The 20672-nt window shown below is 48.5% G+C and overlaps 1 protein-coding gene across 2 annotated transcripts in view; it reads left to right on the forward strand.

The window, feature by feature from the left end:
- LOC129829415 (constitutive coactivator of PPAR-gamma-like protein 2) overlaps positions 1-20672 on the forward strand; it is an 89541-nt gene that overhangs the window by 32293 nt on the left and 36576 nt on the right. For both annotated transcript variants that reach the window (XM_055891097.1, XM_055891098.1), the window contains exons 3-7: positions 2789-2871; positions 2981-3109; positions 13242-13344; positions 13496-13569; positions 18761-19017. In XM_055891097.1, coding sequence (XP_055747072.1) covers positions 2789-2871; positions 2981-3109; positions 13242-13344; positions 13496-13569; positions 18761-19017 — 646 coding nt within the window. The remainder of the gene's footprint in view (positions 1-2788; positions 2872-2980; positions 3110-13241; positions 13345-13495; positions 13570-18760; positions 19018-20672) is intronic.

The raw sequence follows: 20672 nt of genomic DNA on the forward strand, positions 1-20672 counted from the left end.
GGAGGGTTCTGGAGAAGTAACATTCAATCAAAATGTCATGACCGCCACAGCCCTAGGGGAGGGTTCTGGAGAAGTAACATTCAATCAAAATGTCCCAGCGGACCATTCAAATTGTTTTAGCTATTACAAAATTGTCCAGACCTCCCAACTGAACCACTTGGAGGTATGTCTACTAGAGGTCGACCGATTATGATTTTTTCAACACCGATACCGATTATTGGAGGACAAATAAAGCCGATACCGATTAATCGGCCGATTTATTCGATTTTTTTTTTATATATATATATATATATATCATACACACAAACACATTTTTGTAATAATGACAATTGCAACAATACTGAATGAACACTTTTATTTTAACTTAATATAATACATAAATACACACACACACAGCTCTGAAGTGACAATGATACTGAAGAGTTTGCTTAGGAGACAAATACTCTCAACTGTTTGAATAAAAATAGAGTTTAAGTGACCTGTGATGAATGTTGAAAACAAAAACTTTAATTTCTATATGCAGGAAATCCTATTTTAATAATGGGCATAGTAAGAATTGACAACCAAAGTGCGAGTCATAATTCCCATGACACCTAGCAAAATCTGAAAAGCGGTTTCTTCATTTTTTCCATAGAATATTTTTAGATTCACTTAAAATACGGTCTGTGTTTCGTGTAGGCTTACTTTACCGTGCCAATTTTATAACTGTGTAGATATCCATAGGACAAGGTAACTCTGATCAATATTGGCTAAATATAAGCGAAGATCATTTTTTTTGTAGAGTGGATTTATGAAAATATGTTGACAAACGTTACCTTATCCTAGTGAGATTTACACGGCTATCAAAACGTCGAGGCGGTTTAAGCCTGCACGAAACACAGAACTTATTTGAAGTAGATCAAGACATTCTCTATGGAAGACACGGTAAAATAACGAAGGAACCCCTTTCAAGTTCAGCCGCGAGTTATTACAGGAATTATAACGCGTCGACTATTTCTCTCTAAACCATATACCTTTGACTAATCCGGAAACTATCACCTCGAAAACAAAACGTTTATTCCGTTCCGTATTTTATCTAACGGGTGGCATCCATGAGTCTAAATATTCCTGTTACATTGCACAACCTTCAATGTTGTCATAATTACGTAAAGTTCTGGCAAATTAGTTCGCAACGAGCCAGGTGGCCCAAACTGTTGCATATACCCTGACTCTGCGTGCAATGAACGCAAGAGAAGTGACACAATTTCACCTAGTTAATATTGCCTGCTAACCTGGATTTCTATTAGCTAAATATGCAGGTTTAAAAATATATACTTGTGTATTGATTTTGAGAAAGGCATTGATGTTTATGGTTAAGTACACATTGAAGCAAAGACAGTCATTGATTGATTGATTTTTTTAGAAGATAAGTTTAATGCTAGCTAGCAACTTACCTTAGCGTACTGCATTCGCTATCAGGCAGGTTCTTCGTGGAGTGCAATGAAATCAGGTGTTAGAGCATTGGACTAGTTAACTGTACGGTTGCAAGATTGGATCCCCCGAGCTGACAAGGTTAAAAATCTGTCATTCTGCTCCTAGGCCGTCATTAAAAATAAGAATGTGTTCTTAACTGCCTAGTTAAATAAAGATTAAATAAAGGTGTACATTTTTTGTTTTTTAAAATCGGCAAATCGGCGCCCAAAAATACAGATTCCGATTGTTCTGAAAACTTGAAATCGGCCCTAATTAATCGGTCGACCTCTAATGTCTACGGCAGACTAGTACCTAGCACACACAGCTTGGCCTCTAGACACAACACCTGTCCTTCACTGCTCTGTGCCTGCCCCAGACACGAGGGAAGGGCTGTTTACCGCTTTGGGTTTTTACCTTCCAGAACGGTATTTCAATGTTTGCTTTGTTAAACGTGTCCGTTTTTAGAGTGTACTCCATTATCTTCTTGTCATCTTTCTCCCTCTGCTTCCCACACCAAGCCCTCACCCCATCACAAATAGCAAGTTGAAACCGCTCGTCAGAGAGGAAGATGTGACCTCTCAACTGTGTTGTCGTGAGAGGCAGGGGGGGGGTTTGGCGTGGGGGAGGGGCTTGGTGTGAGAGGCAGGGGGAGGGGCTTGGCGTGAGAGGCAGGGGGAGGGGCTTGGCGTGAGAGGCAGGGGGAGGGGCTTGGCGTGAGAGGCAGGGGGAGGGGCAGGGGGAGGGGCTTGGCGTGAGGGGCAGGGGGAGGGGCTTGGCGTGAGGGGCAGGGGGAGGGGCTTGGCGTGAGGGGCAGGGGGAGGGGCTTGGCGTGAGGGGCAGGGGGAGGGGCTTGGCGTGAGGGGCAGGGGGAGGGGATTGGCGTGAGGGGCAGGGGGAGGGGATTGGCGTGAGGGGCAGGGGGAGGGGATTGGCGTGAGGGGCAGGGGGAGGGGATTGGCGTGAGAGGCAGGGGGAGGGGCTTGACGTGTGTAAACCGTAGAGGAAGAGGCAAAGATCAAATGTGTCCAAAATAAGGCCAATGTGTCTCTCTGGGTTTATTTTGGACCTCAGCTTGTCGCCTGCCTTCCTGCCTTTGGGACGACTCCTATTGTTATGGCGGAGACGTGCATCTCATCATTATTTACAGATCTCTGGTGTAAATGGGAAAATGCACAAAGCACAAAGCAGAGAAGGAGATGAGACCAAAAATCAAAACACGAGAACAAGCAAACAAACGTTCATTAAAACCTTTATTCTGGCCGTACAGGCAGTTGGAATTTTGCTCAAACACACACAACTGGGCTTTCTCAATCCCTCTTTTTCTCCCCCCCAACAGGCAACCATATTCTCCCTGATGAGGACCTGGCTGCCTTCCACTGGAGCCTTTTAGGACCAGAACACCCCCTGGCCTCACTCAAGGTATAACCTCTGACCTTTAATCCTGACGATATCTTCTATTTACTTCTAACCATAGCAATAAGCTATACCCCTGCTGTCTGGCCCATCATCTATAACCTCTGACCTCTAGGTGCGTGCCCACCAGTTGGTGCTGCCTCCCTGTGAGGTGGTTATCAAGGCGGTGTCAGAGTACGTCTCCTCCATTAAAGACCTGGGGAACCTTGACGTTATCGCCAGAGACGTCTTCAAACAGTCACAGGTACACACACACCACTAGTTCGCTCTCTCTCTCTTTCCTTCTCTCTCTCTCTGTTCTCTCTCTGTTCTCTCTCTCTCTGTCTCTCTCTCTCTGTTCTCTCTCTCTCTGTTCTCTCTCTCTCTGTTCTCTCTCTCTCTGTTCTCTCTCTCTCTGTTCTCTCTCTCTCTGTTCTCTCTCTCTGTTCTCTGTTCTCTCTCTCTCTCTGTTCTCTCTCTCTCTGTTCTCTCTCTCTCTCTGTTCTCTCTCTCTCTCTGTTCTCTCTCTCTGTTCTCTCTCTCTCTGTTCTCTCTCTCTCTGTTCTCTCTCTCTCTGTTCTCTCTCTGTTCTCTGTTCTCTCTCTCTCTCTCTGTCTCTCTCTCTCTCTGTTCTCTCTCTCTCTCTGTTCTCTCTCTCTCTCTGTTCTCTCTCTCTCTCTGTTCTCTCTCTCTCTCTGTTCTCTCTCTCTCTCTGTTCTCTCTCTCTCTCTGTTGCTCTCTCTCTCTGTTCTCTCTCTCTCTCTCTCTCTCTCTCTGTTCTCTCTCTCTCTCTCTCTCTGTTCTCTCTCTCTCTCTCTCTGTTCTCTCTCTCTCTCTGTTATCTCTCTCTCTCTCTCTCTGTTCTCTCTCTCTCTCTCTCTCTCTCTCTGTTCTCTCTCTCTCTCTGTTCTCTCTCTGTTCTCGCTCTCTCTGTTCTCGCTCTCTCTGTTCTCGCTCTCTCTGTTCTCGCTCTCTCTGTTCTCGCTCTCTCTGTTCTCGCTCTCTCTGTTCTCGCTCTCTCTGTTCTCGCTCTCTCTGTTCTGTCTCTCTCTGTTCTGTCTCTCTCTGTTCTGTCTCTGTTCTCTTTCTCTCTGTTCTCTCTCTCTCTGTTCTCTCTCTCTCTGTTCTGTCTCTCTCTGTTCTGTCTCTCTCTGTTCTGTCTCTGGACTTTAGTTTGGAGTGACAGTTGTCTTAACCCAATCAATAATTTGATGATATGTCACTGGCTCTGACCCTTCCAACTACGTAGGTAAATATGTGAATTGCCTGTTGCACAACGTTGGGCGCAGGTGTAACTGCTTCGCCATGTTCAGAGCATGCGGGGGGGAGACTTGGAGCGTAGTGGTGACATCAGACCGTCTACTTAAGTAGCCAATAGAAAAAAAGTTCATTGATTGGGTTAAGATGAACCGTCACTGCAAAACTAGCAGTCCAAAGGAGACTCATTGTCTACGCCTCCCCCTAAACCCCGCCCTTCATGGAAAAATAATGCCAAAACTCGCCATCGAAAAGACTCAGTGAAAGCAGATATGAGTAGCGTCACCAGATACGAGTAGCGTCACCAGATACGAGTAGCGTCACCAGATACGAGTAGCGTCGCCAGATACGAGTAGCGTCACCAGATACGAGTAGCGTCACCAGATATGAGTAGCGTCACCAGATATGAGTAGCGTCACCAGATATGAGTAGCGTCACCAGATATGAGTAGCGTCAGCAGATACGAGTAGCGTCACCAGATACGAGTAGCGTCAGCAGATACGAGTAGCGTCACCAGATACGAGTAGCGTCGCCAGATACGAGTAGCATAAGCAGATATGAGTAGCGTCGCCAGATATGAGTAGCGTCACCAGATATGAGTAGCGTCACCAGATATGAGTAGCGTCAGCAGATACGAGTAGCGTCACCAGATACGAGTAGCGTCAGCAGATACGAGTAGCGTCACCAGATACGAGTAGCGTCGCCAGATACGAGTAGCATAAGCAGATATGAGTAGCGTCGCCAGATATGAGTAGCGTCACCAGATATGAGTAGCGTCGCCAGATATGAGTAGCGTCGCCAGATATGAGTAGCGTCACCAGATATGAGTAGCGTCAGCAGATACGAGTAGCGTCGCCAGATACGAGTAGCGTCACCAGATACGAGTAGCGTCACCAGATACGAGTAGCCAGATACGAGTAGCGTCACCAGATATGAGTAGCGTAGCCAGATATGAGTAGCGTCACCAGATATGAGTAGCGTCACCAGATATGAGTAGCGTCACCAGATACGAGTAGCGTCACCAGATACGAGTAGCCAGATACGAGTAGCGTCACCAGATATGAGTAGCGTAGCCAGATATGAGTAGCGTCACCAGATATGAGTAGCGTCACCAGATATGAATAGCGTAGCCAGATACGAGTAGCGTCGCCAGATACGAGTAGCGTCGCCAGATATGAGTAGCGTAGCCAGATATGAGTAGCGTCACCAGATATGAGTAGCGTAGCCAGATATGAGTATCGTCACCAGATATGAGTAGCGTAGCCAGATATGAGTAGCGTCACCAGATATGAGTAGCGTAGCCAGATATGAGTAGCGTAGCCAGATATGAGTAGCGTAGCCAGATATGAGTAGCGTCACCAGATATGAGTAGCGTCGCCAGATACGAGTAGCGTCGCCAGATATGAGTAGCGTCGCCAGATACGAGTAGCGTCGCCAGATACGAGTAGCGTAGCCAGATACGAGTAGCGTCACCAGATATGAGTAGCGTCACCAGATACGAGTAGCGTCGCCAGATACGAGTAGCGTCGCCAGATACGAGTAGCGTCGCCAGATACGAGTAGCGTCGCCAGATACGAGTAGCGTCGCCAGATACGAGTAGCGTCACCAGATACGAGTAGCGTCGCCAGATATGAGTAGCGTAGCCAGATATGAGTAGCGTCACCAGATACGAGTAGCGTCGCCAGATACGAGTAGCGTAACCAAACGGATGCAATCGTTTTCAAATATTTAAACAAATAATTTGTCAGTTTTGCTCTCGCTTTTTGGGGTTTTGCTTTTTAATGTCTTATTTTTGTTTACAATTCTATACATTTTGCTTCTAATTGTTTGATTTATGATTTCAACATCCAATATTTCATCCGTCCTCAAATATGTTTACATTCTCAACTTTATTTTTCATTTTCATGATTTGTTTCATTTTTAATTCAGTACATATGGCGTGAAATTGACCGCTGCCTTGTTCGTTGACCTGTCAAAGGCGTGGGACACTGTTGATCGTTCTGTTTTGATGAAGAAATGATGAAGGGTAGACCTGGGATAATCAGTGGCAGGAAACAGTATGTTGGATCTGATCTTCATCTCGGTCACAACAATAGACAAACACAGTCTGCTTAAACTAATAACACACAAACAACGTGTTCATGTCTTTATTGAACACACCGTGTAAACATTCACAGTGCAGGGTGGAAAAAGTACATGAACCCTTGGATTTAATAACTGGTTGACCCTCCTTTGGCAGCAATAACCTCAACCAAATGTTTTCTGTAGTTGTGGATCAGACCTGCACAACGGTCAGGAGGAATTTTTGACCATTCATCTTTACAAAACTGTTTCAGTTTAGCAATTTCTTGGGAAGTCTGGTGTGAACCGGTCTCTTGAGGTCATCCAACAGCATCTCAATCGGGTTGAGGTCAGGACTCTGACTGGGCCACTCCAGAAGGTTGAGGTCAGGACTCTGACTGGGCCACTCCAGAAGGTTGAGGTCAGGACTCTGACTGGGCCACTCCAGAAGGTGTATTTTCTTCTGTTGAAGCCATTCTGTTGTTGATTTACTTCTGTGTTTTGGCTTGTTGTCCTGTTGCATCACCCAACTTCTATTGAGCTTCAATTGGCGGACAGATAGCCATACATTCTCCTGCAAAATAAACTTGGGAATTCATTTTTCCGTTGACAAGCTGTCCAGGCCCAGAGGCAGCAAAGCAGCCCCAAACCATGATGCTCCCTCCACCAGACTTTACAGTTGTGAGGAGGTTTTGATGTTGGTGTGCTGGGCCTTTTATTCTCCACACAGTGTTGTGTTCCTTCCAAACAACTCAACTGTAGCTTCATCTGTCCACAGAATATTTTGCCAATAGCGCTGAGGAACATCCAGATGCTCTTTTGCACGAACTTCAGACGTGCAGCAATGTTTTTATTGGACAGCAGTGGCTTCTTCCGTGGTGTCCTCCCATGAACACCATTCTTGTTTAGTGTTTTACGTATCGTAGACTCATCAGAGATGTTAGCATGTTCCAGAGATGTCTTTAGCTGACACTCTAGGATTCTTCTTAACCTCATTGAGCGTTCTGCGCTGTGCTCTTGCAGTCATCTGTGTGGCTCAGTTGGTAGAGCATGGCGCTTGCAATGCCAGGGTTGTGGGTTCACTTCCCACGGGGGGACCAGGGTTCAATTCCCACGGGGGGACCAGGATAAATATGTATGAACTTTCCAATTTGTAAGTCGCTCTGGATAAGAGCGTCTGCTAAATGACTTAAAATGTAAATGTAAAATCTTTGCAGGACGGCCACTCCCAGGGAGAGTAGCAACAGGGCTGAACTTTCTCCGTTTATAGACAATTTGTCTTACCGTGGACTGATGAACATACTTTTGTAACCCTTTCCAGCTTTATGCAAGTCAACATTTCTTAATCTTAGGTCTTCTGAGATCTGTTTTGTTCGAGGCGTGGTTCACATCAGGCAATACGTCTTGTGAATAGCAAACTCAATGTTGTGAGTGTTTTTAATAGGGCAGGGCAGCTCTAACCAACATCTCCAATCTCTTCTCATTGATTGGACTCCAGGTCAGCTGACTCCTGACTCCAATTAGCTTTGGGAGAAGTCATTAGCCTAGGAGTTCACATACATTTTTCCAACCTACACTGTGAATGTTTAAATGATGTATTCAATATAGACAAGAAAAATACAATAGTTTGTGTGTTATTAGACTGTTTGTCTACTGTTGTGACCCAGATGAAGATCAAATCAAATTTTATGACCAGTTTATGCAGAAATCCAGGTAACTCCAAAGGGTTCACTACTGTTTCTTCCACTGTACATCCTGTTTATGGTTTCAGATTTATCTGAGTGACAGAACTCAGGCCATCTTGATAGATGGGGTTAAATCTGAATTATCTTAGTGACAGAACTCAGGCCATCTTGATAGATGTGGTTAAATCTGAATTGATATTCAAAAAGATGTTCCTCAGGGTTCGAATTTGGGTCCACTGTTAATACTTGTAACATTCATCTCTATGCAGATGACACCGTTTTGTGTTCCTGTGCCACGTCAGGGTCAGGGTCAGGGTCAGGGTTAGGGTCAGGGTAATGGTTAGGGTAATGGTCAGGGTTAGGGTAATGGTCAGGGTTAGGGTAATGGTCAGGGTTAGGGTAATGGTTAGGGTAATGGTCAGGGTTAGGGTTAGGGTAATGGTCAGGGTTAGGGTAATGGTCAGGGTTAGGGTAATGGTCAGGGTTAGGGTAATGGTCAGGGTTAGGGTAATGGTCAGGGTCAGGGTAATGGTTATGGTCAGGGTAATGGTTATGGTCAGGGTCAGGGTAATGGTCAGGGTAATGGTCAGGGTTAGGGTAATGGTCAGGGTTAGGGAAATGGTTAGGGTCAGGGTTAGGGTAATGGTTAGGGTAATGGTTAGGGTAATGGTCAGGGTAATGGTCAGGGTAATGGTCAGGGTTAGGGTAATGGTCAGGGTTAGGGTAATGGTCAGGGTCAGGGTAATGGTCAGGGTTAGGGTAATGGTCAGGGTTTGGGTAATGGTCAGGGTTTGGGTAATGGTCAGGGTTAGGGTAATGGTCAGGGTTTGGGTAATGGTCAGGGTTTGGGTAATGGTCAGGGTTTGGGTAATGGTCAGGGTTTGGGTAATGGTCAGGGTTAGGGTAATGGTCAGGGTCAGGGTAATGGTCAGGGTTAGGGTAATGGTCAGGGTAATGGGCAGGGTTCGGGTAATGGTCAGGGTTAGGGTTAGGGTAATGGTCAGGGTTAGGGTAATGGTCAGGGTAATGGTCAGGGTCAGGGTAATGGTCAGGGTCAGGGTCAGGGTAATGGTCAGGGTTAGGGTAATGGTCAGGGTTAGGGTAATGGTCAGGGTTAGGGTAATGGTTAGGGTAATGGTAATGGTTAGGGTTATGGTAATGGTCAGGGTAATGGTCAGGGTAATGGTCAGGGTAATGGTCAGGGTAATGGTCAGGGTTAGGGTAATGGTCAGGGTTAGGGTAATGGTCAGGGTTAGGGTAATGGTCAGGGTTAGGGTAATGGTTAGGGTAATGGTCAGGGTTAGGGTAATGGTCAGGGTTAGGGTAATGGTCAGGGTTAGGGTCATGGTCAGGGTTAGGGTCAGGGTTAGGGTCATGGTCAGGGTTAGGGTCAGGGTTAGGGTCATGGTCAGGGTTAGGGTCATGGTCAGGGTTAGGGTCATGGTCAGGGTTAGGGTAATGGTCAGGGTTATGGTAATGCTCAGGGTCAGGGTAATGGTCAGGGTTAGTGTAATGGTCAGGGTAATGGTCAGGGTCAGGGAAATGGTTAGGGTAATGGTCAGGGTTAGGGTAATGGTAATGGTCAGGGTCAGGGTAATGGTCAGGGTAATGGTCAGGGTTAGTGTTAGGGCTGACCCTCGGTGCCACCTCAGGGTTAGGGGCAGGGTAATGGTCAGGGTTAGGGTAATGGTCAGTGTTAGGGGCAGGGTAATGGTTAGGGTTAGGGTTAGGGGCAGGGTAATGGTTAGGGTCAGGGTTAGGGTAATGGTCAGGGTTAGGGTAATGGTCAGGGTAATGGTCAGGGTCAGGGTAATGGTCAGGGTTAGGGTAATGGTCAGGGTTAGGGTAATGGTTAGGGTAATGGTCAGGGTTAGGGTAATGGTTAGGGTCAGGGTAATGGTCAGGGTTATGGTAATGGTCAGGGTAATGGTCAGGGTCAGGGTAATGGTTAGGGTAATAGTTAGGGTAATGGTCAGGGTAATGGTCAGGGTAATGGTCAGGGTTAGGGTAATGGTCAGGGTAATGGTCAGGGTTAGGGTAATGGTCAGGGTTAGGGTAATGGTCAGGGTTAGGGTAATGGTCAGGGTTAGGGTAATGGTTAGGGTAATGGTCAGGGTTAGGGTAATGGTCAGGGTTAGGGTTAGGGTAATGGTCAGGGTTAGGGTAATGGTTAGGGTAATGGTCAGGGTTAGGGTAATGGTCAGGGTTAGGGTCAGGGTTAGGGTAATGGTTAGGGTAATGGTCAGGGTTAGGGTCATGGTCAGGGTTAGGGTCAGGGTTAGGGTCAGGGTCAGGGTCATGGTCAGGGTTAGGGTCATGGTCAGGGTTAGGGTCATGGTCAGGGTTAGGGTCATGGTCAGGGTTAGGGTCATGGTCAGGGTTAGGGTCATGGTCAGGGTTAGGGTCAGGGTTAGGGTCATGGTCAGGGTTAGGGTCATGGTCAGGGTTATGGTAATGCTCAGGGTCAGGGTAATGGTCAGGGTTAGTGTAATGGTCAGGGTAATGGTCAGGGTCAGGGAAATGGTTAGGGTAATGGTCAGGGTTAGGGTAATGGTAATGGTCAGGGTCAGGGTAATGGTCAGGGTAATGGTCAGGGTTAGTGTTAGGGCTGACCCTCGGTGCCACCTCAGGGTTAGGGGCAGGGTAATGGTCAGGGTTAGGGTAATGGTCAGTGTTAGGGGCAGGGTAATGGTTAGGGTTAGGGGCAGGGTAATGGTTAGGGTCAGGGTTAGGGTAATGGTCAGGGTTAGGGCTGACCCTCAGGCCATTCGTGGACTTCAGCATGACTTTGATTCGGTTCAGAAATCACTTACAGATCTTAAATGAGTGTAAATACAAGTAAAACCAAGCTCATGCTGTTCTGTAGGTCATGAAATGTTGACCCTGAGGACCTGTATATCTGCCCTATAAATGGAGCCCAAACTGAGCTTGTTTCTCAATACAAGTACCTGGGTGCCACTGGTGCCACTCAGGCAGCTAGATGGGCTGGTGCCACTCAGGCAGCTAGATGTGCTGGTGCCACTCAGGCAGCTAGATGGGCTGGTGTCACTCAGGCAGCTAGATGTGCTGGTGTCACTCAGGCAGCTAGATGTGCTGGTGCCACTCAGGCAGCGAGATGTACTGGTGTCACTCAGGCAGTTAGATGTGCTGGTGTCACTCAGGCAGCTAGATGTGCTGGTGCCACTCAGGCAGCTAGATGTGCTGGTGCCACTCAGGCAGCTAGATGTGCTGGTGCCACTCAGGCAGCTAGATGTGCTGGTGCCACTCAGGCAGCTAGATGTGCTGGTGCCACTCAGGCAGCTAGATGTGCTGGTGTCACTCAGGCAGCTAGATGTGCTGGTGCCACTCAGGCAGCTAGATGTGCTGGTGCCACTCAGGCAGCTAGATGTGCTGGTGCCACTCAGGCAGCTAGATGTGCTGGTGCCACTCAGGCAGCTAGATGTGCTGGTGCCACTCAGGCAGCTAGATGTGCTGGTGCCACTCAGGCAGCTAGATGTGCTGGTGCCACTCAGGCAGCTAGATGGGCTGGTGCCACTCAGGCAGCGAGATGTACTGGTGTCACTCAGGCAGTTAGATGTGCTGGTGCCACTCAGGCAGTTAGATGTGCTGGTGTCACTCAGGCAGCTAGATGTGCTGGTGCCACTCAGGCAGCTAGATGTGCTGGTGCCACTCAGGCAGCTAGATGTGCTGGTGCCACTCAGGCAGCTAGATGTGCTGGTGCTTCTCAGGCAGTTAGATGGGCTGGTGTCACTCAGGCAGCTAGATGTGCTGGTGCCACTCAGGCAGCTAGATGTGCTGGTGCCACTCAGGCAGCTAGATGTGCTGGTGCCACTCAGGCAGCTAGATGGGCTGGTGCCACTCAGGCAGCTAGATGTGCTGGTGCCACTCAGGCAGCTAGATGTGCTGGTGCCACTCAGGCAGCTAGATGTGCTGGTGCCACTCAGGCAGTTAGATGGGCTGGTGTCACTCAGGCAGCTAGATGTGCTGGTGCCACTCAGGCAGCTAGATGTGCTGGTGCCACTCAGGCAGCTAGATGTGCTGGTGCCACTCAGGCAGCTAGATGTGCTGGTGCCACTCAGGCAGCTAGATGTGCTGGTGCCACTCAGGCAGCTAGGTGTGCTGGTGCCACTCAGGCAGCTAGATGTGCTGGTGCCACTCAGGCAGCTAGGTGGGCTGGTGTCACTCAGGCAGTTAGATGTGCTGGTGCCACTCAGGCAGCTAGATGTGCTGGTGTCACTCAGGCAGCTAGATGTGCTGGTGTCACTCAGGCAGCTAGATGTGCTGGTGTCACTCAGGCAGCTAGATGTGCTGGTGTCACTCAGGCAGCTAGATGTGCTGGTGTCACTCAGGCAGCTAGATGTGCTGGTGTCACTCAGGCAGCTAGATGTGCTGGTGTCACTCAGGCAGCTAGATGTGCTGGTGCCACTCAGGCAGCTAGATGTGCTGGTGCCACTCAGGCAGCTAGATGTGCTGGTGTCACTCAGGCAGCTAGATGTGCTGGTGTCACTCAGGCAGCTAGATGTGCTGGTGCCACTCAGGCAGCTAGATATGCTGGTGCCACTCAGGCAGTTAGATGTGCTGGTGCCACTCAGGCAGCTAGATGTGCTGGTGCCACTCAGGCAGTTAGAGGTGCTGGTGCCACTCAGGCAGTTAGAGGTGCTGGTGTCACTCAGGCAGCTAGATGTGCTGGTGCCACTCAGGCAGCTAGATGTGCTGGTGTCACTCAGGCAGCTAGATGTGCTGGTGTCACTCAGGCAGTTAGATGGGCTGGTGTCACTCAGGCAGCTAGATGGGCTGGTGCCACTCAGGCAGTTAGATCTGCTGGTGCCACTCAAGCAGTTAGATGTGCTGGTGCCACTCAGGCAGCTAGATGGGCTGGTGCCACTCAGGCAGTTAGATGGGCTGGTGCCACTCAGGCAGCTAGATGGGCTGGTGCCACTCAGGCAGCTAGATGGGCTGGTGCCACTCAGGCAGTTAGATGTGCTGGTGCCACTCAGGCAGTTAGATGTGCTGGTGTCACTCAGGCAGTTAGATGTGCTGGTGCCACTCAGGCAGCTAGATGTGCTGGTGTCACTCAGGCAGCTAGATGTGCTGGTGCCACTCAGGCAGCTAGATGTGCTGGTGCCACTCAGGCAGCTAGATGTGCTGGTGTCACTCAGGCAGTTAACATCATTGATTGAGGATCTCTATGTAGTTGAATGGGATTGCTTTTGTTAATTGTGTGCTGTTATTAAATGTCAATTGGTTTTATTGTGCTGAATTCTATTGTTTTATACACTTATGTTTTAATATTCTATTTTTATTGTAATGTGTACAGGACTCTCTTGTAAAATGTTTCATCTCAATGTGGCTCCCTGTTTAAGGTTAAATAAATGTATATTTGTCTCCCTCTAGTCTCGTATGGAGGACAAGGTGCAGCGTTTTAAGAGAGCTGTGGAGTATTTCTCAGCTGCCTCTAAACCCCGCCCACTCTCCATGGGAACCTCCCCCTACCTCTGTGAGTAACCCTGCAATTGGTGAAGGCCGCTGTCCGTCATACAGTATCTCTTGTAGTCAGTGACACAAGCACAATTGGCTAAAGCTTTTTCTTAAATACTTGTTAGACCTGCTAAATTGGACAAGTCATTTATTTCTCTGTCTGTGTGTAGTGCCAGGGTTTGGGCCGGCTCCGTTTGGTGGACCTCCTGGCCACATGGGGGCGATGCAGACTGTAAAGACGCAGGTAGGAGTCACATGTCTCTGATGTAGCTAGTTATTACCTCCTAAGCTTACTGTGTAATGGTGGGGTTCATGTTAGCCTCCACATTTCTGTGATATTGACTCAGCAGTACAGTAGCTGGGTCTCCTCTTGTATTGACTCAGCAGTACAGTAGCTGGCTCCTCTCTTGTATTGACTCAGCAGTACAGTAGCTGGCTCCTCTCTTGTATTGACTCAGCAGTACAGTAGCTGGCTCTCCCCTTGTATTGACTCAGCAGTACAGTAGCCGGCTCTCCTCTTGTATTGACTCAGCAGTACAGTAGCTGGCTCCTCTCTTGTATTGACTCAGCAGTACAGTAGCTGGCTCCTCTCTTGTATTGACTCGGCAGTACAGTAGCTGGCTCTCCTCTTGTATTGACTCAGCAGTACAGTAGCTGGCTCCTCTCTTGTATTGACTCAGCAGTACAGTAGCTGGCTCTCCTCTTGTATTGACTCAGCAGTACAATAGCTGGCTCTCCTCTTGTATTGACTCAGCAGTACAGTAGCCGGCTCTCCTCTTGTATTGACTCGGCAGTACAGTAGCTGGCTCTCCTCTTGTATTGACTCAGCAGTACAGTAGCTGGCTCCTCTCTTGTATTGACTCAGCAGTACAGTAGCTGGCTCTCCTCTTGTATTGACTCAGCAGTACAGTAGCTGGCTCTCCTCTTGTATTGACTCAGCAGTACAGTAGCCGGCTCTCCTCTTGTATTGACTCAGCAGTACAGTAGCTGGCTCCTCTCTTGTATTGACTCAGCAGTACAGTAGCCGGCTCTCCTCTTGTATTGACTCAGCAGTACAGTAGCTGGCTCTCCTCTTGTATTGACTCAGCAGTACAGTAGCTGGCTCCTCTCTTGTATTGACTCGGCAGTACAGTAGCTGGCTCTCCTCTTGTATTGACTCAGCAGTACAGTAGCTGGCTCCTCTCTTGTATTGACTCGGCAGTACAGTAGCTGGCTCTCCTCTTGTATTGACTCAGCAGTACAGTAGCTGGCTCCTCTCTTGTATTGACTCGGCAGTACAGTAGCTGGCTCCTCTCTTGTATTGACTCGGCAGTACAGTAGCTGGCTCTCCTCTTGTATTGACTCAGCAGTACAGTAGCTGGCTCCTCTCTTGTATTGACTCGGCAGTACAGTAGCTGGCTCTCCTCTTGTATTGACTCAGCAGTACAGTAGCTGGCTCTCCTCTTGTATTGACTCAGCAGTACAGTTGCTGGCTCCTCTCTTGTATTGACTCAGCAGTACAGTAGCCGGCTCTCCTCCTGTATTGACTCAGCAGTACAGTAGCTGGCTCTCCTCTTGTATTGACTCAGCAGTACAGTAGCTGGCTCTCCTCTTGTATTGACTCAGCAGTACAGTAGCTGGCTCTCCTCTTGTATTGACTCAGCAGTACAGTAGCTGGCTCCTTTCTTGTATTGACTCAGCAGTACAGTAGCTGGCTCTCCTCTTGTATTGACTCAGCAGTACAGTAGCTGGCTCTCCTCTTGTATTGACTCAGCAGTACAGTAGCTGGCTCTCCTCTTGTATTGACTCAACAGTACAGTAGCTGGCTCTCCTCTTGTATTGACTCAGCAGTACAGTAGCTGGCTCTCCTCTTGTATTGACTCAACAGTACAGTAGCTGGCTCTCTTCTTGTATTGACTCAGCAGTACAGTAGCTGGCTCTCCTTGTATTGACTCGGCAGTACAGTAGCTGGCTCTCCTTGTATTGACTCGGCAGTACAGTAGCTGGCTCTCCTTGTATTGACTCGGCAGTACAGTATCTGGCTCTCTTCTTGTATTGACTCGGCAGTACAGTAGCTGTTCTTCCTGTATTGACTCTGCAGTACAGTAGCTGTTCTTCCTGTATTGACTCGGCAGTACAGTGGCTGTTCTTCCTGTATTGACTCTGCAGTACAGTGGCTGTTCTTCCTGTATTGACTCGGCAGTACAGTGGCTGTTCTTCCTGTATTGACTCTGCAGTACAGTGGCTGTTCTTCCTGTATTGACTCTGCAGTACAGTGGCTGTTCTTCCTGTATTGACTCGGCAGTACAGTGGCTGTTCTTCCTGTATTGACTCGGCAGTACAGTAGCTGGCTCTCCTCTTGTATTGACTCAGCAGTGCAGTAGCTGGCTCTCCTCTTGTATTGACTCAGCAGTACAGTAGCTGGCTCCTCTCTTGTATTGACTCAGCAGTACAGTAGCCGGCTCTCCTCTTGTATTGACTCAGCAGTACAGTAGCTGGCTCTCCTCTTGTATTGACTCAGCAGTACAGTAGCTGGCTCTCCTCTTGTATTGACTCAGCAGTACAGTAGCTGGCTCTCTTGTATTGACTCAGCAGTACAGTAGCTGTCTCTCCTTGTATTGACTCGGCAGTACAGTAGCTGGCTCTCCTTGTATTGACTCGGCAGTACAGTAGCTGGCTCTCTTCTTGTATTGACTCGGCAGTACAGTAGCTGTCTCTCCTTGTATTGACTCGGCAGTACAGTAGCTGTCTCTCCTTGTATTGACTCGGCAGTACAGTAGCCGGCTCCTCTCTTGTATTGACTCAGCAGTACAGTAGCCGGCTCTCCTCTTGTATTGACTCAGCAGTACAGTAGCTGGCTCCTCTCTTGTATTGACTCAGCAGTACAGTAGCTGGCTCCTTTCTTGTATTGACTCAGCAGTACAGTAGCTGGCTCTCCTCTTGTATTGACTCAGCAGTACAGTAGCTGGCTCTCCTCTTGTATTGACTCAGCAGTACAGTAGCTGGCTCTCCTCTTGTATTGACTCAACAGTACAGTAGCTGGCTCTCCTCTTGTATTGACTCAGCAGTACAGTAGCTGGCTCTCCTCTTGTATTGACTCAAAAGTACAGTAGCTGGCTCTCCTCTTGTATTGACTCAGCAGTACAGTAGCTGGCTCTCCTTGTATTGACTCGGCAGTACAGTAGCTGGCTCTCCTTGTATTGACTCGGCAGTACAGTAGCTGGCTCTCCTTGTATTGACTCGGCAGTACAGTATCTGGCTCTCTTCTTGTATTGACTCGGCAGTACAGTAGCTGTTCTTCCTGTATTGACTCTGCAGTACAGTAGCTGTTCTTCCTGTATTGACTCGGCAGTACAGTGGCTGTTCTTCCTGTATTGACTCTGCAGTACAGTGGCTGTTCTTCCTGTATTGACTCGGCAGTACAGTGGCTGTTCTTCCTGTATTGACTCTGCAGTACAGTGGCTGTTCTTCCTGTATTGACTCTGCAGTACAGTGGCTGTTCTTCCTGTATTGACTCGGCAGTACAGTGGCTGTTCTTCCTGTATTGACTCGGCAGTACAGTAGCTGGCTCTCCTCTTGTATTGACTCAGCAGTGCAGTAGCTGGCTCTCCTCTTGTATTGACTCAGCAGTACAGTAGCTGGCTCCTCTCTTGTATTGACTCAGCAGTACAGTAGCCGGCTCTCCTCTTGTATTGACTCAGCAGTACAGTAGCTGGCTCTCCTCTTGTATTGACTCAGCAGTACAGTAGCTGGCTCTCCTCTTGTATTGACTCAGCAGTACAGTAGCTGGCTCTCTTGTATTGACTCAGCAGTACAGTAGCTGGCTCTCCTTGTATTGACTCGGCAGTACAGTAGCTGGCTCTCCTTGTATTGACTCGGCAGTACAGTAGCTGGCTCTCTTCTTGTATTGACTCGGCAGTACAGTAGCTGTCTCTCCTTGTATTGACTCGGCAGTACAGTAGCTGGCTCTCCTTGTATTGACTCAGCAGTACAGTAGCCGGCTCCTCTCTTGTATTGACTCAGCAGTACAGTAGCCGGCTCTCCTCTTGTATTGACTCGGCAGTACAGTAGCCGGCTCCCCTCTTGTATTGACTCAGCAGTACAGTAGCTGGCTCCTCTCTTGTATTGACTCAGCAGTACAGTAGCTGGCTCTCCTCTTGTATTGACTCAGCAGTACAGTAGCTGGCTCTCCTCTTGTATTGACTCAGCAGTACAGTAGCTGGCTCTCCTCTTGTATTGACTCAGCAGTACAGTAGCTGGCTCTCCTCTTGTATTGACTCAGCAGTACAGTAGCTGGCTCTCCTCTTGTATTGACTCAGCAGTACAGTAGCTGGCTCTCCTCTTGTATTGACTCAGCAGTGCAGTAGCTGGCTCTCCTCTTGTATCGACTCAGCAGTACAGTAGCTGGCTCTCCTCTTGTATTGACTCTGCAGTACAGTGGCTGTTCTTCCTGTATTGACTCGGCAGTACAGTGGCTGTTCTTCCTGTATTGACTCGGCAGTACAGTGGCTGTTCTTCCTGTATTGACTCGGCAGTACAGTGGCTGTTCTTCCTGTATTGACTCGGCAGTACAGTGGCTGTTCTTCCTGTATTGACTCGGCAGTACAGTGGCTGTTCTTCCTGTATTGACTCGGCAGTACAGTGGCTGTTCTTCCTGTATTGACTCGGCAGTACAGTGGCTGTTCTTCCTGTATTGACTCGGCAGTACAGTGGCTGTTCTTCCTGTATTGACTCGGCAGTACAGTGGCTGTTCTTCCTGTATTGACTCGGCAGTACAGTGGCTGTTCTTCCTGTATTGACTCGGCAGTACAGTGGCTGTTCTTCCTGTATTGACTCGGCAGTACAGTGGCTGTTCTTCCTGTATTGACTCGGCAGTACAGTGGCTGTTCTTCCTGTATTGACTCGGCAGTACAGTGGCTGTTCTTCCTGTATTGACTCGGCAGTACAGTGGCTGTTCTTCCTGTATTGACTCGGCAGTACAGTGGCTGTTCTTCCTGTATTGACTCGGCAGTACAGTGGCTGTTCTTCCTGTATTGACTCGGCAGTACAGTGGCTGTTCTTCCTGTATTGACTCGGCAGTACAGTGGCTGTTCTTCCTGTATTGACTCGGCAGTACAGTGGCTGTTCTTCCTGTATTGACTCGGCAGTACAGTGGCTGTTCTTCCTGTATTGACTCGGCAGTACAGTGGCTGTTCTTCCTGTGACTCGGCAGTACAGTGGCTGTTCTTCCTGTATTGACTCGGCAGTACAGTGGCTGTTCTTACTGTGACTCGGCAGTACAGTAGCTGTTCTTCCTGTAATGACTCTGCAGTACAGTGGCTGTTCTTCCTGTATTGACTCTGCAGTACAGTAGCTGGCTCTTTTGTATTGACTCAGTTGACTCTTGCTATCACTTAACCAGCAACAATGGCTGTTTTCCAGCTTGTTGTAGTTCTAACATCTCTCTCTCTCCCCAGTTCCCCCACCAGGGTGTAAAACCACCCTATCAGAATGCTCCGTACGGACCAGGCAGCACCTCTCTGTTCCAGAACCACCCCCCTCCCCTGCAGGACTGCAACGATTCACTGGCAGGGAAAATGGCCTTCACCGATTGGTCAGCTCCATATGACCAGGGAGGAAGTAGATTACCGAATCACCATGCGGCCGCTCCCTCTGGGCCCTCCCCCTCTCCTTCATCATCTTCTGATGGAGATGAACCAAACGACAGCAGCAAGTAAGACACACACACACACACACAGTGATACAAACACAGTGATACAAACACACACACAGTGATACAAACACACACAGATACACAAACACACTGATACGCACATAAAACTAATCTTCTGTTTCCACGAGTTGTGGCTGAAAGACGGCATGGGTAACATACAGCTGGCTCTGCTAAGACAAGGTGTGGTGGTCTGTGTCTATTTGTCAGTAACAGCTGGTGCATCAAATAGTAAGGAAGTCTCGAGGTTTTGCTCGCCCGAGGTAGAGTATCTCATGATAGGCGGTAGGACCACACTATTTACCAAGAGAGTCTTCATATTTTTTTCGTAGCTGTCTTATTTACCACCACAAACCAATGCTGCCACTAAGACAACACTCAATGAGCTGTATACGGCCATAAGCAGACAGGACAACACTCAATGAGCTGTATACGGCCATAAGCAGACAGGACAATACTCAATGAGCTGTATACGGCCATAAGCAGACAGGACAACACTCAATGAGCTGTATACGGCCATAAGCAGACAGGACAACACTCAATGAGCTGTATACGGCCATAAGCAGACAGGACAACGCTCAATGAGCTGTATACGGCCATAAGCAGACAGGACAACACTCAATGAGCTGTATACGGCCATAAGCAGACAGGACAACGCTCAATGAGCTGTATACGGCCATAAGCAGACAGGACAACGCTCAATGAGCTGTATACGGCCATAAGCAGACAGGACAACGCTCAATGAGCTGTATACGGCCATAAGCAGACAGGACAACGCTCAATGAGCTGTATACGGCCATAAGCAGACAGGACAACACTCAATGAGCTGTATACGGCCATAAGCAGACAGGACAACACTCAATGAGCTGTATACGGCCATAAGCAGACAGGACAACACTCAATGAGCTGTATACGGCCATAAGCAGACAGGACAACACTCAGAGCTGTATAGCAAACCGGAAAGCGCTCATCCAGAGGCGGTGCTCCTAGTGTCCGGGGACTTTAATGTCGGGAAACTTAAATCTGTTTTGCCTCATTTCTACCAGCATGTCACATGTGCAACCAGAGAGAAAACAACTCTAGACATTTACTCCACAGACAGAGACGCGTACAAAGCTCTCCCTCGCCCTCCATTTGGCAATTCTGACCATAATTATATCCTCCTGATTGCTGCTAACAAGCAAAAACTAAAGCAGGAAGTACCAGTGACTCACTCAATACAGAAGTGGTCAGGTGACGCAGATGCTAAGATACAGGACTGTTTTGCTAGCACTGACTGGAATATGTTCTGGGATTCTTCCGATGGCATTGAGGAATACACCACATCAGTCACTAGATTCATCAATAAGTGCATCGATGACGTCGTCCCCACAGTGACTGTACGTACGTACCCCAACCAGAAGACATGGACTACATGCAACATCCGCTCTGAGCTAAAGTTGGCGCTTTAAAGGGGCGGGACTCTAACCCAGACGCTTATAAGAAATCCCGCTATGCCATCCGACAAACCACCCAACATGCAAAGCGTCAATACAGACTAAGATCGAATCCTACACCAACTCCAATGCTCGTCGGATGTGGCAGGGCTTGCGAACTATTACGGACTACAAAGCACAGCCGTGAGCTGCCCAGTGACACAAGCCTACCAGATGAGCTAA

This window comes from Salvelinus fontinalis, chromosome 31, assembly GCF_029448725.1.
Source record: "Salvelinus fontinalis isolate EN_2023a chromosome 31, ASM2944872v1, whole genome shotgun sequence".
In the NCBI taxonomy this organism is placed as follows: Eukaryota; Metazoa; Chordata; class Actinopteri; order Salmoniformes; family Salmonidae; genus Salvelinus; species Salvelinus fontinalis.